This window comes from Centroberyx affinis, unplaced genomic scaffold, assembly GCF_046629955.1.
Source record: "Centroberyx affinis isolate AG114_WGS23_722 - 3 ecotype Tasmania unplaced genomic scaffold, CSIRO-AGI_Caff_v1 ptg000621l_1, whole genome shotgun sequence".
Taxonomy (NCBI): domain Eukaryota; kingdom Metazoa; phylum Chordata; class Actinopteri; order Beryciformes; family Berycidae; genus Centroberyx; species Centroberyx affinis.
Window position 1 is genome coordinate 21,080 of NW_027279250.1, and position 24,769 is coordinate 45,848.

The 24,769-nt window shown below is 43.8% G+C and overlaps 1 protein-coding gene across 1 annotated transcript; it reads left to right on the top strand.

Moving 5' to 3' along the window:
- Positions 1-1,020: 1,020 nt before the first annotated feature.
- Positions 1,021-24,728, top strand: rnf144b (ring finger protein 144B). Its single transcript, XM_071518682.1, has 8 exons — positions 1,021-1,291; positions 4,693-5,007; positions 16,266-16,370; positions 17,891-17,951; positions 19,449-19,662; positions 20,937-21,081; positions 21,687-21,776; positions 23,466-24,728. The coding sequence occupies exons 2-8, from the start codon at positions 4,831-4,833 to the stop codon at positions 23,631-23,633; spliced, it is 960 nt and encodes a 319-aa protein (XP_071374783.1). The 5' UTR covers positions 1,021-1,291; positions 4,693-4,830; the 3' UTR covers positions 23,634-24,728.
- Positions 24,729-24,769: the final 41 nt, after the last annotated feature.

The window sequence follows — 24,769 nt, forward strand, 5'->3', positions numbered from 1 at the left end:
CACTTCAGATGTGGGATTTCCATCGGAGGTCCTTGGTCAGGTTTCCCCTCAGTACGACGAACCGGTAGATCTGGGATCAGCTCAGCCTTTCAAACCACCCCCAGTTAAGCACTAGTGTGTCAAAGTGAAAGCTGTTCCCAGACCAGCCGGAGGACGGTTTGATCGGTCTGGCCGGGCGGTGAATTTCCTTGTGGTTGAGCTGATGCCACAGTAGTAAACAGGTAGTGTAGGCTGCTTTGGCAGCGAGGTTGACATTACATCACATGTTTGCTTTGTGTATGGCCATACATGCCTAACACACTAAATAAAAAATGCACTAAAGCTAACTCCGAGGCTGGAAGTAGTAAAATACAACTTCTAATACTACCTCCTTGGCGGAGGTAATTACAAAATGGACCCTGTAACAAAAGCAGAGTTATTGGCAGCTGTCCAAGAGGCCAATTTATATAATAATAAAATTCTTCACCTACCATTAGTTGTTGACATGGCTTCCATAGTCTCTGCTCCCATCTCAGCAGTGCTCATATTTTACTTTATAAAATACTAACAGACAACTTTTTACGCAACTTACTCATCAACTGAATAATACACTAAGTGATGAGAACAAAAGGACTATATCACTCAAGTAATCCTTTACCTCAGAGGAAGCTAATTAGGTAAGAACAGGTAGTGCGTGGTTGACCCAAGTAGGCCTACTACTCCTCAAAACCAACCCTAAAAAGGACCAACCTGACTCAACCTGCAACATTACAACAGCTGATTATAGTCCCAAACCTGAGGAATTATGCTACTGCAATAGCTGGTGGGTAACCAAATGAAAACCACAGGATTGTGGTTATGAATATTACAAAACAGTACATGGACGGCGCCAACGCCACTTGATTTACCACTCGTGATTCGGTTTTTTTTCCGACAGCCCCTGAATGCAGCACGTGTCTACGTTGGTAAGTGAAATACCAGCAGGGGCAGCCAAGAGTGTGGAGTCAGTAGAAAGCAGCCACAGCTTCCTGGATAGACACAAAACGCACCAACGGAGCAGAGCTGGATCACACAGAGACAGGCCAGACGGGAACGAGCAGCTTTTGGATCGGGCGTTTAAATATGTCTTTATCTCTTCTTTACCCCCCGCGCGTTTGGAGGAAAAGCGGTAGGGCTTTGTGTACAAGGCGGCGACAGCAGAGGTTATCAGTACAGTAGACTGTTTCAACACATGTGTCTGTGCCACAGTGAAAGCACTGCGGCTGTGGATCTGGACTCAGGCAGCTCCTACACCCAGTGGTCCACAGGCAAGGTAGGTTCCCCCCTCTCCCTCCTCCGGTCATCTGTCATCTGTCTGCATCACTTCACAGATGGGCTCCTTCCTCACTGCCGTTTTCACTAATCAAGTGTTTATGGGGTAGCTATGCGCCAGAGTTTTGGTTTTGACCTAACCGTGTTTGCAACCTTGAGGGATGCAGATGTGTCAGATTTCATCAGATGTGGGCAACATTTACTGACTACATGTACAGTGTACAGTACAGTAGCAGATGAGATTTAGATTTGCACTGTTATTCTCTTGTGAAAAATAACTATAGTTATCCTAGAAGAAGAAGAAGAAGAAGAATACTATACACATATCACAGCAAACTGTCAGTCCCCATACACAGGAGGTAAATAAGACCATAAAGTACAATTAGGTCACTTTTAACTCATCAGTAAGTACCCCACACACACACCACACACACACCGCACACACACACACACACACACACACACACACACACACACTATAAGTCCGTATAGAATAATATAGTGATTTTCCATGAGGGTGATGTACTATGGGATTTTACAGTTATGGCATAATGTATATTTGTCTACTCATTAGAAATACTGTTTTGACCCTGATCACAGTGGCAAAATATCTGAGGTTTGCCTTATACAGTAAGTGCTGTTCTCTCCAATCACCAGACCCACTAAATTCAATGCTCACTAAATTGATTATGTGGTGTTACTGATCTGGATGACGATTTCCATTTTTCCCACCTTAAGGCTCTTCACAGACATTTAGGTTGTCGTGATATCAAGTTTCAACTTCATGTGCTCTTGTCTTAGAGAATATGTTGGTCTCTCGAGACACACGCTGGTTATTCGACCAAGAATCCTCAATGAAATTAAGAGAAAGAGAGAGGGAGTGGGAGAGAGATAGTAGCTATATAAATGATGCTATATAGATTCTGCTATACACTCCCCAAGCACACAGTCCCAGCTGCAGCTTCCTACACAGTGGCTGTCTGTGTAAAGCAGCAGCAGCAGCAGCAGCAGCTTTTCACTGGGTTGATCTGGTTTTCCGTTTCTGCCTCTGTGGTCAACAATGATGCTTTGATCCCCGTGGCTGGAATGCCATCGAGACCTTGATCCATGAGGAATGCTAATCACTGAATGGTCAGCAACACACCTAGAAAGTTGAATGAACTGTTAGCACTCAAGGCCATTTTATTAATGAATAGCTCTATCCATGATGAGGGTGTCAACTCAGCAGATTCAAGTTTGAATGTGGACTCTTATTATTCTCATTTTGAATGCTTGTTAGTGGCAGGGATCATGGGTTTTGAAGGCCAACACCATACAGATATTTTTGGATTAGAGCTGCTGGTAGCTGATATTTTGTGTCGAAATTCAATATTTTTTAAGTTTGACCACTTAGGAGAAAATATCATCCAAAAATTAAAAGTATTCAGTGTTTCCCCCAGAATTGTATTCTTGTCAGGATGGAAAAGCCTCTGAAACAGCATTTAGACACTAAAACTCAAATTCATGCAAACTTCAGGTTAAGGGCTTCCCATAGACAATCAGTGTAGTACTGATCAATTCTACAATAAAAATGTAATCAAACAAACAGCTTCATATCTATCATATCAGAGGTGGATGACACTAATTGGTCCGATCCGATCCGATACATCGGCAACCTGATACTGTAAACCTAGTAATCTCATGTTCCCCAGTAAATCTTCAAGCTGTTTGGAAAATAAACATTTACCCGGTTATTAGACACACTGGACTTTCCATGCAGGACATATTTACATGGTAGCAAGCTGATTAAAGGCCTGCTGTTGCACAATGTGAAACAATGAGCTTTTACTGTCTGATTATTTCTGGGACCAGTTCTGCTTGGGCAGGGCCGGACCGGCCGACAGATACTAATAGCTCAGTGGGATGATGACTGTACCTGGCTCAGCTCTCTCTTCTGCTCTGTCTATAAAGGCAGAGCACGAGGAAACACCATGACAGTGCAGAAACACAACGTGCACCGCCACAGATGCTCAAGTATCGGCGGTTTGCGTGTGTGTGTGCCGCCGGCGATCGATAGTACGTAATAGAAGAGCACTCACTGTAAATTTAGGAAAGTGGTGGTGGCCATATTGATTGAGCTCCCATAAAGTTGCCTGCCAACTTCAACAGCCCTCTGTAATAGAAAACATGGTGCGGGGGTTAATGTGTGATATCAACAGCCACTCATCCTGCCGAATGTGTTTTTAACGTCACCACTTCCTGTGTGACCCTGTTCCATACCCAACCACTGTTATCAACAGGATTAATCCCTCCCAAATCCCAGATTATGGTGTTATTATTTCTCATGCCTTTTTGATTTGAGGGATTGGACAGAACCATAGAAGGGGTGATATTGGTTTTGGTGTCTTCCGCTCCCTTTAACACCAGATTAGGTCTATATTATCTCTGCCCTACCTATCCTGCTAGCTAAGCATCGCACAGCCTGTTCTCTGTGAACTCTGAAATCAGAAATGCTCAAATTTATCCATGATAGTATCTTAGTTAACATCCATCCATCTAGTTTGTGTTAGCCTGGTTGTTGTCTAGCTAGTTTGCTAGCTAGTTGGATAGCAAAGAGCAAAAGAAACATCAATTAAGTAACATTATTAAAGAATAAGGAATTTTTTTCAGTGTTGTTTTTTTAGTCACAAATCAAATACTGACATGAATTTCTGAATATTATTTTTAGAACACTAAACATAGTCTATAGCAACATGTCAATATCACATATTGAACTCTCTGTCCTCTTGTAATGCAGTAACTTTGACTACATTTAGTACATTTTTAACTTTTTACACCAGTATTTTTTTCTTTTACTGAAGTAAAATTTCAAGTTACAATACTTCTACTTAACACAAGTGTTTATGCCTAGCTACACTGGACTGTATTTAGCAAGTTTCCAAAAATTTGAGATTTTGATCAACAATCAATTCTGCCTTTCAGAATGAAGAACACCTGATCAATAAAAGGCTTGGTAAATACAGGCCTGGTCTCTTGCTTTAATAATGACTGCCATTTACAGTGAAACAAGGGACATGATGAGAAATATTTCTGCAGTAATAACACATAATTATATGGTATATGCATGGGTAGACAGTGACTCAGACAGCAGGTTATAAGACAATGATAGTGTATTGGCCTAAGGGAAAGGTGAAGTCATCAGAGCTCGTATACCAGCCGACAAGGAAGGAAGATCAGTTCCAGAAACAGGGCGTGGTATTTTGAGGAAGTCTGAAGAGCTCTCTGCCAAAAAAACTGTGAACAACTAGCTGTCCTAAAGTATCATTTTGTCCTGTCTTGGTGCAGAACACCAAGACAGATAAATGTAACAAATAGACATGGAAAGAAGATGTGACGTAATGCTGTTTCTGCTTAACCTTTCAGGAACATGGAGGCTGTTGCTCCCCTCCCTCCCCAGCAGAAGGGCTAAGGGCGGCTCCAACCCGGCTGCACTGACCGACACCTCCCTGCCTTCCTCCCTCCCTCCCTCCCTCCCTCCCTGCCTCGCTCTCTCGCTCCACCATGGCAACCAGGAGTCCCACCCTGAGCCTGGAAGCCAGGAACTCGGCACCGGGGACCCCCGCGGCCAGCGCTAACCCCCAGCAGGGCCCTGAGGTCTACTGCAAACTGTGCCTCAGCGAGCAGCCGTCAACAGCCACCAGTGAACTGCACACCTGCAACTGTGTCTTCTGCACTCCGGTAGGTAGACCCGCCAGTATCCAGACCCAGGTTTCTCTCTGTTTAATTACTCGTCATTTAGCTGATGCTCCTATCCAGAGCCACTTACAGTGTTTGAGCAGGTAGGGGTTCAGCGTCTTGCTTGAGGACATTTTAGCAGGATACATTGGCTACTGTGGGAATCAAACCTGTGAACTTTTCATTGATTGGGTAGACTAGGTGCCACCAGAATGTATTCAGATCTAGAAAATGCAACCTTTTTTTCCACTTTTTTTTTTACAACATGTAGACCTTTCTTGTAGTCTTATTAGAGCGGTCTGCTGTTTGACAGATAAAATGACCATGACCTAGATTATGCTAGTAAGATGATGCTCCTGGTATTTGACAGCTTTGGACACATTCACAACTGGCTGTTAGGGCCTTACTGACTGCAAGTCTATCTAAAAACAGCCAACAACTATTGGGTTCAGTCTCTGCAGTAACAGTTGCCTGGATCGTGTGGCAGAAACAAAGACAATACATTCTGTGCCCTTAAATGTTCTTAAGTTTTGTTAAACCTTAAACCTCTCATGTGAATAATAATAGAATTTACTGGATTCAGATAAAGCATTTAAAATAGTGTTTGGCAGGTGATAACCTTGTATCTCTAAAATATCAACTTTTCAGGAACTAAGAAAAATAGCCTTGTTTAGCTCCGTGCATTTTTCAAATTTCCAATGGGTTTTGAAAGGGTTTCATAAGCACCAAGAGTCATAGAATTTATTCAACCGATAGAGCAGCATGTAATCCTTCAACTGAAGTTAAAACAGGAAAATTGGCAAAGCTGGAGCTAGAAGGTTTTCACATGATAACAACATGCAATTCCTCTATAATAGTTTCTTCATTTTACATTAATTCACAGTAAATGAAATAAATTGACTGACATGGACTGACTGCAATGCAACACTAAATTTATTTTTTGAAGTGACAATTTCACTTAATCTCTGTGTCCTTGGCTACACAGCTGAGTGTTTTATTCAGCCGGCAGAAGAAGCATCGTACTCTCTTCTTCTTGGTAATTATTGATCTCTGAAAAGTAAAAGAGGACAGTCAGTGCCTCAGTTCATCTTGATGGATGTAGCCATTAGCTACAGTGTGAACAGACCTGATGAAGAACTACCTGATGTGGTATCAGAGGATTGTTCCACCTCCTCCTTCTCCTCAGTGCCAACCAGGCTGCTGCTCAAGCCTTCCTGGACTGGAGTAATGGCAGAAGCCTCAGCAGGGAGGCTCAGAGGAACAAGTGGAGCTTCAGCAGGGAGGCTCAGAGGAACCAGAAGAGCTTCAGTAGGGAGGCTCATAGGAACCAGAGGAGCTTCAGTAGGGAGGCTCAGACGAACCAGAGGAGCTTCAGACGGGAGGCTCAGACGAACCAGAGGAGCTTCAGTAGAGAGGCTCAGACGAACCAGAGGAGCTTCAGTAGAGAGGCTCAGACGAACCAGAGGAGCTTCAGCAGGGAGGCTCATAGGAACCAGAGGACATTCAGTAGAGAGGCTCAGAGTAACCACAGGACCTTCAGTAGGGAGGGTCAGAGGAACCAGAGGAGCTTCAGCAGGGAGGGTCAGAGGAACCACAGGACCTTCAGTAGCGAGGATCAGAGGAACCAGAGGAGGTTCAGCAGGGAGGCTCAGAGGAACCACAGGACCTTCAGTAGGGAGGGTCAGAGGAACCAGAGGAGCTTCAGCAGGGAGGCTCAGAGGAACTACAGGACCTTCAGTAGCGAGGGTCAGAGGAACCAGAGGAGCTTCAGCAGGGAGGCTCAGAGGAACCAGAGGAGCTTCTGTAGGGAGGCTCGGAGGAACCAGAGGATTTTCAGTAGGAAGGCTCGGAGGAACCAGAGGAGCTTCAGCAGGGAGGCTCGGAGGAACCAGAGGAGCTTCAGCAGGGAGGCTCAGAGGAACCAGAGGAGGTTCAGTAGGGGGGCTCGGAGGAACCAGAGGAGCTTCAGCAGGGAGACTCGGAGGAACCAGAGGAGGTTCAGTAGGGAGGCTCGGAGGAACCAGAGGAGGTTCAGCAGGGAGACTCAGAGGAACCAGAGGAGCTTCTGTGGGGAGGCTCGGAGGAACCAGAGGATTTTCAGTAGGAAGGCTTGGAGGAACCAGAGGAGCTTCAGCAGGGAGGCTCGGAGGAACCAGAGGATCTTCAGTAGGGAGGCTCGGAGGAACCAGAGGAGCTTCAGTAGGGAGGCTCAGAGGAACCACAGGAGCTTCAGTAGGGAGGCTCAGAGGAACCAGAGGAGCTGAAGCAACAGCAGAGTCCATTTCTGGGCTTTGTGTTGTTTCCTCTTCCTGGCCGGGTTCCTCGCTCAAACCTCCATCAAGGGGGGTTGAGTTCACAGCTCCATCAACTACAGCTGGCTGAGTGGAATCATCTAGTTCCACCTGAAGAGGGAGAGAAGTTTGAATTTTTTTCGAGAACTAAACAGTTTTTTCTTTCTCCACAGTATCTCATACGGCTTCTACAGGTCCTCTTACCTCTTTGGTGATCAGCACAGACATTTCTGTGTGTTTCTGTGGCTCGAACATCACACAGATTTCCCCCACTGTGACTTCAGCGATCCTGGTCAGCAGCTCTGGCCCAAAGCGGTTCAGCTCCTCCACCAGGAGGTCTGGAGTGTACGTCTCTCTGACCTTGTCCTGGATAGAAAGGACCTTCTCGTCCCGGATGGAGCGGGAGAAGGCGGCCTGACGGTCCATGGACGTCCTAGAGGCAGAGAGCTTGTCCTGAACGGCCTTGGTGAGTCCGACAGCCAGGTCGCTGAGCTGCAGCGAGGGCATGACACACGAGAGGCTCGCCGGATGAATCCAGAAGCCCTGCAGCACTTTGGGCACAACCAGCATCGCCACCTCCTGGGGGCCAAGGAGGCTGGAGCTGGGGCGCTGCTGCTTCTGCATCAGGCTCCTGGTGGCTTTCTCAGCCAGTCGCATGATCTGAGGGTCTCTGTTGATGAGAGGCGCTCAAAATGAGTTGAAACACACATCTTTACTATACCATATTACTATTGGCTGCTGCAAAGCCCCAATTTCTGCACAGGAATCATTCAAGTTTCATCTTATCTTACAAATGTGACTTACTGGAAACAAGGACTGTCAGCGTCTGGTGAGTTGAGCACCATTCGGGCTTCAAACTCAATATCTCTCATTTTCAAGCTGATGTTCACCTCCCACACCTGAAACAAGAAATGGGATGCACCATTCAGATCTGACATATTTACAGGATTAAACTATTGCTATGTGATTTACTCCAAACTAAGTATATTCATGATCATGGTCTTACCAGCGAGAGGAGAGGCTGAACACTTTCATCAAAACCCTCAAGCTCATACCTCCACAATCTTCAAATAGAAAGAAAACAGAAGGGTCATCTTAACTGTTGCTCTGTTTTCTTCTCATTAGAAACAGACTAGCTTAACATGAGCAGAGTTAATGATAGATTGAGTGGTGGACTGTCTGTATGTGTCTCAGTAAGTCTCACCTCTCCCTGAGAGATTTCTTGCCCTGCTCCACCAGCCAGTCAGTCATGTCCTCAGCTGTGAGCTCAGATGGGACCTGCTTTTGCTGCTGAAGCCTCAGCAAATGCACCATCAGTTTTTTCTACAACAGAATGGAAAACATCAGATGTCCTCATGTATAAGAGACACTACCAGCATTTATGAGGTTTTTTGTGTGTGCCTGAAACAAAAGTGGTTCTTACTTGGGACAGATAATACTTCCTCTCCCAGCAGAGCTGTAGAGTCTGCTCATATATCGACACACAGAACAGTGCCTTTGAAGGAAATGAGATAATGTCAGTCAAAAGCTTTTTATGCTACATTTTTAATTACAACTCAAAATCTTTACAGTTTAACTGCAATAAAATAATGCTCACATACCTTGATGGGTCTATAGATGACCCTGTCTCCTTCCATCCAGTCCATGGATATTGTGCTCAGAGGAACCAGAGGAGCTTCAGCAGGGAGACTCAGAGGAACCAGAGGAGGTTCAGTAGGGAGGCTCAGAGGATCCAGAGGAGCTTCACTAGGGAGGCTCAGAGGAACCAGAGGAGCTTCAGCAGGGAGGCTCAGAGGAACCAGAGGAGGTTCAGTAGGGAGGCTCAGAGGAACCAGAGGAGCTTCAGCAGGGAGGCTCAGAGGAACCAGAGGAGGTTCAGTAGGGAGGCTCAGAGGAACCAGAGGAGCTTCAGCAGGGAGGCTCAGACGAACCAGAGGAGGTTCAGCAGGGAAGCTCAGAGAAACCAGAGGAGCTTCACTAGGGAGGCTCAGAGGAACCAGAGGAGCTTCAGCAGGGAGGCTCAGACGAACCAGAGGAGCTTCAGCAGGTAGGCTCAGAGGAACCAGAGGAGGTTCAGTAGGGAGGCTCAGAGGAACCAGAGGAGCTTCAGCAGGGAGACTCAGAAGAACCAGAGGAGGTTCAGTAGGGAGGCTCAGAGGAACCAGAGGAGCTGAAGCAACAGCAAAGTCCATTTCTGGGCTTGGTGTTGTTTCCTCTTCCAGGCCGGGGTCCTCGCTCAAACCTCCATCAAGGGGGGTTGAGTTCACAGCTCCATCAACTACAGCTGGCTGAGTGGAATCATCTAGTTCCACCTGAAGAGGGAGAAAAGTGAGAATTTTTAGAGAATTACACTTATTTTTTACTCCACAGTATCTCATACTGCTTCTACAGGTCTTCTTACCTCTTTGGTGATCAGCACAGACATTTCTGTGTGTTTCTGTGGCTCGAACATCACACAGATTTCCCCCACTGTGACTTCAGCGATCCTGGTCAGCAGCTCTGGCCCAAAGCGGTTCAGCTCCTCCACCAGGAGGTCTGGAGTGTACGTCTCTCTGACCTTGTCCTGGATAGAAAGGACCTTCTCGTCCCGGATGGAGCGGGAGAAGGCGGCCTGACGGTCCATGGACGTCAGAGAGGCAGAGAGCTTGTCCTGAACGGCCTTGGTGAGTCCGACAGCCAGGTCGCTGAGCTGCAGCGAGGGCATGACACACGAGAGGCTCGCCGGATGAATCCAGAAGCCCTGCAGCACTTTGGGCACAACCAGCATCGCCACCTCCTGGGGGCCGAGGAGGCTGGAGCTGGGCCGCTGCTGCTGCTTCAGGCTCCTGGTGGTTTTCTCAGCCAGTCGCATGATCTGAGGGTCTCTGTTGATGAGAGGCGCTCAAAATGAGTTAAAACACACATTTTCTATATTTCTTTACTATATCCTATTACTATTGGCTGCTGCAAAGCCCCAATTTCCGCACGGGAATCATTCAAGTTTCATCTTATCTTACAAATGTGACTTACTGGAAACAAGGACTGTCAGCGTCTGGTGAGTTGAGCACCATTCGGGCTTCAAACTCAATGTCTCTCATTTTCAAGCTGATGTTCACCTCCCACACCTGAAACAAGAAATGGGATGCACCATTCAGATCTGACATATTTACAGGATTAATCTATTGTTATGTGATTTACTCCAAACTAAGTATATTCATGATCATGGTCTTACCAGCGAGAGGAGAGGCTGAACACTTTCATCAAAACCCTCAAGCTCATACCTCCACAATCTTCAAATAGAAAGAAAACAGAAGGGTCATCTTAACTGTTGCTCTGTTTTCTTCTCATTAGAAACAGACTAGCTTAACATGAGCAGAGTTAATGATAGATTGAGTGGTGGACTGTCTGTATGTGTCTCAGTAAGTCTCACCTCTCCCTGAGAGATTTCTTGCCCTGCTCCACCAGCCAGTCAGTCATGTCCTCAGCTGTGAGCTCAGATGGGACCTGCTTTTGCTGCTGAAGCCTCAGCAAATGCACCATCAGTTTTTTCTACAACAGAATGGAAAACATCAGATATCCTCATGTATAAGAGACACTACCAGAATTTATGAGGTTTTTTGTGTGTGCCTGAAACAAAAGTGGTTCTTACTTGGGACAGATAATACTTCCTCTCCCAGCAGAACTGTAGAGTCTGCTCATATATCGACACATAGAACAGTGCCTTTGAAGGAAATTAGATAATGTCAGTCAAAAGCTTTTATACTACTTTTTAATTACAACTCAAAATCTTTACAGTTTAACTGCAATAAAATAATGCTCACATACCTTGATGGGTCTATAAATTACCCTGTCTCCTTCCATCCAGTCCATGGATATTGTGCTCAGAGGAACCAGAGGAGCTTCAGCAGGGAGACTCAGAGGAACCAGAGGAGGTTCAGTAGGGAGGCTCAGAGGATCCAGAGGAGCTTCACTAGGGAGGCTCAGAGGAACCAGAGGAGGTTCAGTAGGGAGGCTCAGAGGAACCAGAGGAGCTGAAGCAACAGCAAAGTCCATTTCTGGACTTGGTGTTGTTTCCTCTTCCAGGCCCGGTTCCTCGCTCAAACCTCCATCAAGGGGGGTTGAGTTCACAGCTGCATCAACTACAGCTGGTTGAGTGGAATCATCTAGTTCCACCTCAAGAAGGAGGGAAGTGAGAATTTTTAGAGAATTAAACTTATTTTTTACTCCACAGTATCTCATACTGCTTCTACAGGTCCTCTTACCTCTTTGGTGATCAGCACAGACATTTCTGTGTGTTTCTGTGGCTCGAACATCACACAGATTTCCCCCACTGTGACTTCAGCGATCCTGGTCAGCAGCTCTGGCCCAAAGCGGTTCAGCTCCTCCACCAGGAGGTCTGGAGTGTACGTCTCTCTGACCTTGTCCTGGATAGAAAGGACCTTCTCATCCCGGATGGAGCGGGAGAAGGCAGCCTGACGGTCCGTGGACGTCAGAGAGGCAGAGAGTTTGTCCTGAACGGCCTTGGTGAGTCCGACAGCCAGGTCGCTGAGCTGCAGCGAGGGCATGACACACGAGAGGCTCGCCGGATGAATCCAGAAGCCCTGCAGCACTTTGGGCACAACCAGCATCGCCACCTCCTGGGGGCCGAGGAGGCTGGAGCTGGGCCGCTGCTGCTGCTTCAGGCTCCTGGTGGCTTTCTCAGCCAGTCGCATGATCTGAGGGTCTCTGTTGATGAGAGGTGCTCAAAATTAGTTGAAATACACATTTTCTATATTTCTTTACTATATCCTATTACTATTGGCTTCTGCAAAGCCCCAATTTCTGCACGGGAATCATTCAAGTTTCATCTTATCTTACAAATGTGACTTACTGGAAACAAGGACTGTCTGCGTCTGGTGAGTTGAGCACCATTCGGGCTTCAAACTCAATATCTCTCATTTTCAAGCTGATGTTCACCTCCCACACCTGAAACAAGAAATGGGATGCACCATTCAGATTTGACATATTTACAGGATCAATCTATTGTTATGTGATTTACTCTAAACTAAGTATATTCATGATCATGGTCTTACCAGCGAGAGGAGAGGCTGAACACTTTCATCAAAACCCTCAAGCTCATACCTCCACAATCTTCAAATAGAAAGAAAACAGAAGGGTCATCTTAACTGTTGCTCTGTTTTCTTCTCATTAGAAACAGACTAGCTTAACATGAGCAGAGTTAATGATAGATTGAGTGGTGGACTGTCTGTATGTGTCTCAGTAAGTCTCACCTCTCCCTGAGAGATTTCTTGCCCTGCTCCACCAGCCAGTCAGTCATGTCCTCAGCTGTGAGCTCAGATGGGACCTGCTTTTGCTGCTGAAGCCTCAGCAAATGCACCATCAGTTTTTTCTACAACAGAATGGAAAACATCAGATGTCCTCATGTATAAGCATAAGAGACACTACCAGAATTTCTAAGGTGTTTTGTTTTGTGTGTGCCTGAAACAAAAGTGGTTCTTACTTGGGACAGATAATACTTCCTCTCCCAGCAGAGCTGCAAAGTCTGTCCGTATATCGGCACATGGAACAATGCCTTTGAAGGAAATGAGATAATGTCACTCAAAAGCTTCTTATACTATATTTTAATTACAATTCAAAATCTTTACAGTTTAACTGCAATAAAAATGCTGACATAGTGTACCTTGATGGGTCTATAGATGACCCTGTCTCCTTCCATCCAGTCCATGGATATTGTGTTACTGGAGGACAAATCAATACTGCAGGAAAGACTAAACAATCAAACCTACTACCAAACGATATCAACTACACAGTAGATGCAAAAGCACTCAAACACTGTTGATACTGGTGGCACAAATGAACTAAGAGTGTTCAGGAAGAAGGTTCAGTGTGTGTTTCTGTGGAAGACGGAATGGACTTACTGTTGAGTCACTGACAGTAGAATTCTGCTCTTCATGACACACAGACCCTGTTTTGGTTCAACTGTTAAGGCAGAGATGACCAGGGAAAATAAATAAATATATAATGTAATGTAATATATATATATATATATATGTGTATGTGTGTATATATATATATACTCACTGAGCACTTTATTAGGAACACCATACCAATACTGGGTAGGTATCAGCTTTCAGCTCAGTGTCAACCGGCTACCAAAGTGACATCTGCCTCAAGGTTGGACGTGTTGTGCGTTCTGAGATGCTTTTCTGCTCACCACAGTTGTAAAGAGGTTATCTGAGTTACTGTTGCCTTTCGGTCAGCTCCAACCAGTCTGGTCATTCTCCTCTGACCTCTCTCATCAACAAGGCGTTTCTGTCCGCAGAACTGCCGCTCACTGGATTTTTTTTGTTTTTCGCACCATTCTGTGTAAACTCTAGAGACTGTTGTGCGTGAAAATCCCAGGAGATCAGCAGTTTCAGAAATACTCAAACCAGCCCATCTGGCACCCAACAACCATGCCACGGTCAAAGTCACTGAGATCACATTTTTTCCCCTTTCTGATGTTTGATGTGAACATTAACTAAAGCTTCTGACCTGTATCTGCATGATCTTATGCATTGCACTGCTGCCACATGAATGTCTGATTGGATAATTGCATGAATATGAAGGTGTTCAGGTGTTCCTATATGATACATATACACATACATACATACAGTATATATATATTGATCAAGAAGTTGACAAGTTGCCATAGCATTGTTAATTATCTAACTTTGCTAATGTCAATTCATGCTGTGTGTTCCTGTCAGAAAAAGATGAAACTTTAATGATCCTTGTGTCATAATTGGGCCAATATTGAGCAAATATTAGTAGGATACAGCAGAGAAGATAGAATAGAAACACAATAAACATATACAACTGACAATTTCAGCATTAGAACATTGTTCAGTAAATGTATTTAGAAGTATGGGGAATGCATTAGAGCATTATTAGGGAGTACAAAATAGACAGCAGCAGGACTTATTGAGGCAAACAGAAAATGAGAGCAAAATATGTAGCCTACAATATGAAAACATACCAAGAATATGAAATGTATGCTATGAGAAAATTGTATACGTACAATTGGTTGAATAAACAAGACTAAGAGCCCCGCGACATTGAATTTTCATTCCTTCCAGGAATTGAACTCAGGTCTCCTATTGAGAGTCTGACTCCAGTTTCAGTCTTGTTTTCATTGATGCTCTATAAACTGATAGATGAAGAATTGTGCCTGACTGAAGCAGACTGATAACACAGCGGCACACAGATAGATATAATGAATTACTATTATTCTCATTACTCTGAGTAGCTGTTTTGTGTACTAGTAATTTTACTTTGGTATGTTTTGACCTCAGTATTGTACTTATATCACATCAGGCTTGCCATAACAGCCATTTCAAATAAACAGAACCTGATGTATAATCAGGTTTGAGTAGTGTTCTCATATTCAGGATTTGGCATCTGTATCAGCAGCTGCTATCTGTTCAATCCTGCCTTCCTGTCTTGTGTTTGTGTGTGTGTGTGTGTGTGTGTGTGTGTTAGAAGAGAAGAAGAAGATTTCCTGCTAATGATCATACACAACAGCAGAAATGTATTTTGGCAATCAAGCAGAATTGACAACGTCTCAATTAGTGGGAAGAAGACGCTCTTCTCTATTGCAGCCCCACTTCCTGCTTCAGGCTGATAAGACGGTTGTTTTTTTTTTATTTTTTACAGAAAAATCTTGCCAAGTGCAGCTTTAAGAAAAGAGATGATTTCAGACAAGCTCACCACAGCCGCTGCTTTCTCTCACACTGACTCTCTTTGTCTCGACCTAGGAAATGTTTGTGATTTATACTCGCTGTTAAAATGTCTTCGTTTCTTTTTAGAAGTCTTAATAAGATTGGAAAAGATGAAATCATCTGAGAACTTTTTTGACTGCTTTCTTGGAAATAGGGGTTATATCATTAGCATGCAGGGCTCTAGTATTTATTACTGGTATGCAGAGGTCTCCTGTTCCATACTGTTCCCTTCAAGTACATGGCTGCCCAGTATGTCTAAACTGAGATGTTGGTGTTTTGCCCTGACACAGAGAGGCTGCCAGATAGTGGCAGGTGTTAATCTCTGTCCAAGCTAGCCAAGTTGTCAGTGTTGCACGCACAAGGTCACGAACACACACACACACACACACACACATACACAGACACACACAGATAACACACACATACACAGTGTCACAGGAAAGAGGGAGGGAAATTGATACCATAAACCCTGCTTATCAGTTGGACTCCATTGTTTATAAACCTGAAATATCTCCTCCAGTCTGGTTCAAGAGTACGGACTGGTGTGCCTTGTCTTGTTTACGACCAGCTTACATGTCGGTTTTGGATGAACAGTATGTGCTGGACTTTTTGGCTGCTTTACAATAGATGAGCACAACTCTGCAAGCGCAGCTGAGCTGTCTGACAGCACCTCCCTTAACTGTAACTTCAACAATACATTTGTTTTTTCTCTTCTACTGAATTACAAAGTGACATTTGATTGTCTTCATTTTCTGTTCCTCAAAACTATCTGCCTTTTTGCAATGTTTACTTATTTCCTCTTATGTTTCCATATTTCACAGCTCAGGCAACCTATGACTTCTGACATGAATGCTGCAGAAAGTACACATGAAATAGTCTTTATTGGCATGGCATGTTGTTTGCCCCTTTTGCACAACAGCTAATTTTTCCACTTCTTTTTCTGCTTTTAATCAATTTGTCTTGAGTATGTCAAGTTTTTATGTGGTTTGGTGTATTATATTGTTTTTAACCCTGGCTGCAACCAATTTGTCCAGATGGGACAGTAAAGATAATGTGTATAGTATGATTATGATAATGTATTATGTCATAATATATGATAAATGTTATATCCTTTATTATAACAACATATCCTTTATTGAACTTTCTACATTTGTGATAAATTATGGTACCATTGTACCTGTTATATTCAGTATGTCAGTCCAATGCTGCTGTTGTGCTTCTCCCTCTCCAGTGTCTGCAGCAGTATGTTCAGCTGGCCATCAGGGAGGGTGGGGGGGCACCCGTCACCTGTCCTGACATGGCCTGCCAAAAGACTGGAGCGCTATTGGACTCTGAGGTATGGCCTGTTTAAAACCAACAATATTGTAGGCCAAAAGTGGACCCAAAAAAAGAGAGTTCAAAAGGCCATGAAATACCAAAATAGTGTCCAAACACAAACATATACCAAACTGAAACCCTGTTTTAGGCAAACACAATGTCTTAGAGATTTCTTGAACTAATTTAAGTTGGTTTCCCAAGCTGCTGGCTCAGCCAGTTTTTTTCCAGGCCAGGGTGCTGCTAGAATGCCTGTCAAAAATAGGATGTTTGATTTTCACCCTCATTTTCTTAATTTGTGTGGGCCAGCTTAACTGGGGCTTATTCTTGTCAAAATGCTGCAGTGTGCATCCAGGAAAGGAAATTCTTACGGAAATTCACTCATTCACTCACACTTCACTTGCTTTAGTGTGAATAGTGAAATGTTGTAATATTTCACTATTGTTGTAATATGAGGAGACAGAAAGAGTGTTTATCAGCTGTTAGTCACCTTGGATATCATGCAATACATATTCAGAAGAAACGTACTAACTACTGACTTACAAACAACTGGAAATTTTGCTGTTCCTCATTTGCAGTATTTTTCTTTGTGGCAGGAAAGCCGCTGTTAGCCAGTGCTCCATAGCCTTCCATCTGAATAAGAATTGATCGTATTATAATTTGCTACCCCATTATCCAGTGAAATGAAGCAGTATTTAACATCTTTTACTTTGGGTGGACTGCATGCACTGCAAGATTCACTTAGCCTACATTGTCCCACATTTAAAAGACTGGAGTAAGAAGGTCTTTTTCTTTCTTTTCTAACAGGATTTTCAGTAGCTCACTGTTCTTGGAAAGTTGGCTGGATAGTGAACTGTTGGTGCTTAACTAGTTCAGCTTGTCCCACTGTGAGCTAATTGGTTTTAACAAACAGCTTTGGAGCGTTTGCCAACCTTTGCGATATCTTTTCTCATCTCATATCATTTCTTGTGTAAGGAATTGAGACTCATCTTTCCCATTAAACATACATACATACACTGCGGTATAAAGGTATAAATAGCATTTTGGTTGCTGTTGTGCAGCCCGCTATTTTGTAATCAGTTCTTGTCTCATCTGAAAATTTTGCAATCAACCTCTTCTCTGTCTCAGTGGTTATGCAGCTATTCACTAACAACTAAACTGTCTAAGAAATAATGTTGCTGTTGGGTGAAAACCTCATACCTCCAAAATGTTTTCAGGGACTACAAAAAGCAGCCTTGTTTTTTACTTGACCATCGTGGATTTTTAAATTTATCCAATGGTGTTTGAAAGGGTTTCATCAACCCAAGGGCTGCTGAATTTTTCAAATCCACTGAGGAGCATGTAATCCTTCATATTAAGTTAAAACGAATGAAAATCACCAAAACTTGAAGTTACAAGGTTTTCACACGACAGCAGTGAAGTACTTATTTATGAGCACTAGTAGCCTCTACATCGATGCCTGTTTCATATATTTCTGAAAAGGCATTGAATGAATAAAACATGAATAAAGCTGCCGTCTCTGTCTCTGCGCTGTGATTGCAGATAGCGAGCTTGGCCCCAGCAGATCAGGTGGAGCTGTATCAGCGTCTGAAGTTTGAGAGAGGTGGGTATTGTTGCATTAGCATGCTGATGACTGGTGACAGACAGTGGGCTATTTCAGGTCCCGCACCATCTGGAGGCGTCACATTAAGCAATCCCAGCAAGCGCTGAGCTTTACATGCCTGGAATATTGTGGGGCTGCTGCCCTTTTCCCTATTCTTTTCCCTATTTAAACTGAAGATTACCATTGGGCAATTCAGTGAAACACTGCAAGAGCTGTGTGTTGCTGTTCAGATAAAGTCAAGGTAATGGGTTTGTGTGTGACTAATAAATTGTACAGACTATGTGTAACCGATTGCGCCACAAATTGTAGAAATGTTTGTGAAGGCAAACTGCATCTCTGTCTTGCACTGGAAGCCTGGGAGCAGAAAGAAAATAACTGTTGAAATAGCTTTCTGTTGACATTTACAAATTGGTATCTGAGGTTTGTTTGCCTTGGGGCTATATTGGTCTTTTCCAGTGGCAGAGTAACAATACACTGTGAAGCCAATAATAGTTATTGTTTACTCTGGCCATAAATCATAGGACTTACAATATTGGAAGAAGAAAGACGTGCAAATACAGGCTGTTTTTGTAGCAGTGCTGCCCTCACTTATGATTCACAATGAAAGTATGGACTGGTGAAGAGGATTGGTGTCTGCAAGCAATGAGAGGCAAAATGAAAGCTCCAGTTTTTGTTTTGGTTGTGAAAGATTTTATTTTCCCCGTAAACAGCCTAAGAAGAACATCTCAGATTATACCCTCTAATTCTTGGCAAACATCTTGACTCTTATCCTTCCACCATTGTACACTGCTGGATGAAGTTGTTTTGTCTCATGGACAAACAATGCTCCCACAGTATCATGCGAAATAAGAACAGTACGTTTGATCATGTTTTGTTTCATTTGCATAGTTTGTGGTGTGTATGTACAACTTGACTTCTACCAGATGCTCAGAAACCTAGAAAGTATTTCCTTACAGAGAAAAACACACTCAGCTATTTTTTATTACTTCATATTTTAAAGGAAGTGTTTGTTCTCTGACAGCTTGAGCAGAAGTGCAACTTTAACACACTAGAGATCCAGCAGGGAAGAAAGGTGTAAAACTTCCAATAAAAACAGGATTTATTAGAAAAAGTACTTTTAAAGTGGTAATCTGTAAGATCCTGTTGTTGTTGTTTTTTATTTTATTTTGTCTCCATCTTTGTTGCTCAGCGCTCATTGCTGTGGTGTTTCTGCACTGCACTTCCCAGAGATCACCTGTCAATCAAACAGTGTGTCCAGTACTGTGACGTCTTGTTCCTTGGATTTTCTGTTGATGCAGTTTTAGTTTCTGTAGGTGGCGCTCTGTTCTTTGTCTCTTCAGCCATGGTGGCTATCACTGCTCATGCTAACTACCCAGTTCCTCTTCTACTGATTCCAAGCAAACCTTCAGATTATTACATTAACTTCTTATGCTACCTGATATCTGCTTCATACCATCATCCAAATCCCTCACCATTTCACCCTGTTGCTCACCGCAGGAGTGCAGCTGGACCCCAGTAAAGCCTGGTGTCCGGTGGTTGAGTGCCAGGCGGTGTGCAGCGTGACGCCGAGCACCGAGGGTGCGCCCGCCGCCGTGCCCTGCCCCGCCTGCCGCGCCGTCTTCTGCTCCGGATGCAGGGGGCCCTGGCAGGACGGCCACGCCTGCCCCGAGCGTCAGCCCATGATGTCATCCTCACCCTCTCATGAAAGCAGGTCAGTCAGTCAGAGCGGCCCGCAGCCGGCGAGTCTGAGCCGCACTGTGGAAATGATACTGTGCTGACAGCAAGGCTAGTGCGCTAGTTCAGTCCAGACTGCAGACTGAGAGACTATTGTCTAGGAAGAAAGCTGTAAGCATCCTGTCAACTTAATAATTATTGCTTTATTGGGTTTTATTACATTAACGGGAAGCTTGAAATTGACAGTTTTCAAAAATGTTATAACTGAACTGATGATCTAATCATTTAAGTGGATATGTATTTGTATGTTTTTAAACATAGCATCTTAATTAATAATCAAAACTATGAATGGATGCCAATTGTGTATTGACTTTTGACTGTTTTTACATTATAACAGTGACAAGTTCAACCTTCCTGTTAATGTAATAGTCTAGTCTAGTTTATTTATATAACCCTTTATCACACATACCATTGTATACATATCATATACCATACTACATACACATACTACATATACACACATCATATACATCCTACACAATCTTATACGTACTTCATACACATCATTTACTACATCATGTATTATCATGCTGACGGGAAAAAGTTATTACATTACTGGTAGATAACGTTTTAATTTTAAATGCTAACAGGATTATGACACTATTATATGCAAACAGTTATTACGGGAAGTTATCATGGGAAGTTGCTGAACTGAATGGCGTGGTATTCCTCAGCAATGCCCTCAATGCCCTTTCCTCCACTGTACAGCTACATTTCAGCGCTCCAAGCCGAGGCTCTGCCAAACTCACTGATGTCATTGGGGAGGCACTGAGTTTTATTGCAATCCCATTGTCTCTCTGCCAAAGGGAGGAGGATCGGCACCAAGCCATTTTGCTTGGATTTTGCTTGGTTCACAGTACAGAAGGACCCCACGCACTGCAGTAAAGCACCTTGATGCCTGCAGTGTGCTGTGGTGGATGAATAATAAACTTTAGATCAGAGTCTGAGAGCGTGATTGAGTAGCGATGATGAGATATTTGTTCCTGGGGCCGGCAGTTTTCCGGCCAAGCGAGTGGTTCTTCATCAAAAACAGTTCTGCTACTTGCTGAATATCTTCCTCATAGTTCTGTCACCCAGAATAAATAGCCCCGTTCAGACAAGTGAAGCCTCACTCTGCTGCTAAATAAAGATGACAGACTAGGCCTCCAGACCCTTGAGGCCCTCTTGGCTTAAGCCCCGCTCCGCCACGCCCCCATTACCGGCATATCTGACATCTCCTGCGTCTCTCTCCATCTGTCAATCCGTCCGCAGGGCCCGGTCCGACAGTGACGCCGACACGCCCATCAAGCAGTGTCCCATGTGCGGCATCTACATAGAGAGGAACCAGGGTTGTGCCCAGATGCTGTGTAAGAGCTGCAAACACACCTTCTGCTGGTACTGTCTGCAGAATCTGGATGTGAGTCTCCGCTGCTTTTCTCACACTTGTCTTAGTTGTGGAGATGTGATGAGAGATTTTGAGTCCACTTACACTACCAGTCAAAAGTCTGGACACACCTGATTGAATATTCTATGTTTTTCATTATCTTTAAGCCGTTTTGATCTAAAGGCTTATGCTTAAATGCTTGAAATTTGTTTCTTAGACAAATATAAATAGTAGAAGTTGATCCTATGTATGAATTTCTTTCAAAAGCCTTTGCCTTTCCATCACAGCAAAGGGCGGCTACTGTAAAGAATCTAAAATATAAGATAGTTTTGATTTGGTCACTGCATAATTCCATTTGTGTTATTTCATAGTTTCGGTGTCTTTACTATTATTCTAATATGTGGAAAATAGTAAAAACAAGAAAATGTGGTGTGTCCAAACTTTTGACTGGTAGTGTAATTCTACTCGCTAACTGTACTCTGATGTATTTTATTCCCTAATGAAGTACTGTATGTGTGACAAGCCCAAACACCTCAGCCAGTGCTCGGGTATCTTTAGTTTGCGTTTGAATGCGTTTGGTGATTGCTTGGTACTGCTATCAGGGTCTTGATGTGAACGTGTTTGTGTTGTGCTTGCAGGGAGATATATTCCTGAGGCATTACGATAAGGGACCGTGCAGAAACAAGCTGGGCCACTCCAGGGCCTCCGTTATGTGGAACAGAACGCAGGTGAGGCCACACAGCAGACTGCCAGGTGGACTAAGTGCTATTACTGTCATGGTGGTGCGGTGACGGTGTCGCTGTCTGAGTGGATTATTGTGCTTGTCTGGAAAGCCATCCGTCCATGTGTGCTAGGTGATTTCACGGCTTTGATTCCAGTTACATTTGTGCCGCCGCACTCCCAGGAATGGAAGTTAAAGATTTTGGACACGATCCCAGCAGCACTGTTTGGTTGTCAGCTTCATTAGACGCCAGTTAAATACTCGCTACTGAGGACAAACATTACAATAACCCACTCTAAGGGGGCTTGTAAAATGTCCATTTCCCTCTCATCTTCCTGTCTGCCTTCAGTCTACTAAAACAAAAAAGACATTAAAAACAATCAGCGGCGGAAAGAGGGTGCAATTCCAACTCTCCTTTAGAAGCAGACTTGGGAAACATCAGCTGCAACATTTACTGCTGCCACCTCTCCCCTGTTTTGCTGTTAGCTTGTTGTTTTCCAGCACTGTGTCCAAATAGTCCTTTATCAGACATTAATCTGAACTAATCCTAGCACTAATCTTACATTCCTGCTTTGTAATGATGTCACCTGTTCAACAAAATGATTAAAACTGGCCCTCCGAACCTACTTTCTCTCTACTTTCTCTGCTCTGTTGTCTTTATCACATGATGATCTAGTTTCAAGTGAACCCTCTGATTGCATCAGTTTTGGTATGACTGCAGTTCCCAGTGAGAGTCAGAAGGAGAGTCAAAGTGCAACTGTTGGTGCAAAACAACTCATGGCAGGCTTGGTTACACCCTTGTCTAACAGGTCCTATTAAGTTTTACAGTCTGCTTGTCACAAATTCCCATGTAAACAATGTAATTCATTGTTAGCTGCCTCCACAACACTGCTGCTACTTTTACTTTTGGAATCTACTGTCCTTTTTTATGGGTGATGATGGCAGTTTAAGATTTTAGTGTGAAGAGTGAATGACTTCACTTTGTAAATTTAGAAATGGTATGATGTGATATAATATTAATGTTTAAAAGTTTTATAGAAATATTAGTTTATTAGTGGTAGTAGAATTAAAGGTGCTATGTGTAGCATTTTTAAACATCAATATATCATTGTTAAATTAATTGTGACACCTTGGTATAATTACCTTAAACAAATTATACCATAGTGGAGATGTTTGGCAGCCTCTATCTCACACCAGTGGTGTGGTGGGTGTTAGTGTTTCTCAAAATGAAGACCACATGTCCTATAAACCTGTTACTTCCTGTTTCAAAGAAGATGTTTCTACTTGCCCCCTGCCCCTCCCTGGTGTTGTTCGTTTTCTCTTTGGCTTTACTGAAGAGGATAAACATGTGAGAAGTGATTTTTTCATGGCTTTGTGCTGGAAGAACAGCGCTCCCTCTTCCTGTTTTGTGCCATAAAGCAATCCAGCGGATTTGCCGCCAAATGTAAATGCTACACAAACCACCTTTCAGTAATATAAAATGGAGGAAAAAATTAACTTTTGAACTGAATTGTCTGTCATTTCACATTTTGCATGTCAGTATTTTGGCCCAGGGGGACAATTGATGACATTGTGTTCTCAGTTTTACATTCTGTATGTGTCTACTGTTTGATATATGGTTACTTAGTCTGTTAGTCAGTGAGCCTAACAGCTTGACTAAATGAAAGGAGGTGTTGTGGTGTGTGTCGTCCCTCAGGTGGTGGGCATCCTGGTGGGCGTCAGCGTCATCGTGCTGGTGACGTCTCCGCTCCTCCTGCTGGCCTCACCCTGCATCCTGTGCTGCGTCTGCAAGCCCTGCCGAGGGAAGAAGAAGAAGAAGAAGAGGAAGAAGGAGCTCAGCCAGCCGGACTCCTCCACATCGTAGTAGAGGAGCGTTCCCTCCTCTCGCCGCCCGGCCCGGCCTGGCCCAGGATCTCTCCCCTAACCACATGTAGCTGTGTGCCCGCCCAAGGAAACGAACAGGGTTTTTCTCTTTTTTTATAGGTGTAAGTGTAGCACAGAGGAAATTAATGAACTTATGGAACACTGGAGTACTTTTCTGGAAGCCTTTTAAGTGGCTCGATTAGCAGAAACTGTTTCAAGAGAGCGGACATCGGGATCAATAAGCAGAGACTTCCCAGCTTAGGGCTCAAAGACAAAGGCAAGATGGCACAGTTTCTCTCCTGGTGGAGTCAGAGGGCAAGTTGAAGCAGATTGTATGTTGCTTATGCAGAAGACAAGAAAAGTCCAAATATCACTTGAAATTGAATTACAAGAGACTCCTTATATGGTGGTGAATATCTGGAGAATGGGTTTGGATACCTGTGAGTCACTCACACTTACCGAGTTGTTTCAGATGCACAAGAAGAGTTGAGGAGGAGGAGGCGGCTCAGAGGGTTTTCCTGGACCGGGCCTGTGTTCTCGCCCGGCTCTCACACTCACACAGACACATGCAGTTCAGTCAGTGCGCCGTACGCCACCCTCATGTGCCAAATGTCATGATGCCAAACCAGTGGTGTTAGGTGCTCAAGTGCCTCACTCTACAGTGCCTGGTATTTGCTGGTATTTGTTTTGCCTTCCATTCTATCTTATCTTATGCAAAAATTTTAGCATTTTGTTTTGGTTGTTTATGAAGATGAACAACGGTCAAGATTGAATGATTGAACGATGCAACACATTCTTTCATAATGTGAGAGGGCAAGCGGCATCATGTGTGTGCTGTATATTCTGTACTGCGGAGATGCGATAGGGCTTCAATGGTGCACAGAGATGTTTTCTCCTGTAAATGTTTGATGTTTCCACCTGGCATACGTTCCAGACCAAAGGCTCTAATGGATAATGTGTACTATTATAATGTGTGTAAATATGTATTTATGGATTATGTGTGTACGGTGTCCTGTTATCGTTTCTACTTTTCTGTTGATGTTTCTGCATCGGATATTTTATAAAAGCGCCATTGTAACTGAAATAAACATATTGAACATGCATCCGCTGGTAATGTGTTTGTTAGTCACATTTTGC

Coding starts and splice junctions, on each gene's coding strand:
- rnf144b (XM_071518682.1), top strand. CDS start 4,831: ATGGCAACCAGGAGTCCCACCCTGAGCCTGGAAGCCAGGAACTCGGCA. Junction 19,663..20,936: donor TCACCCTCTCATGAAAGCAG/GTCAGTCAGTCA, acceptor ATCCGTCCGCAG/GGCCCGGTCCGACAGTGACG. Junction 21,082..21,686: donor ACTGTCTGCAGAATCTGGAT/GTGAGTCTCCGC, acceptor TTGTGCTTGCAG/GGAGATATATTCCTGAGGCA.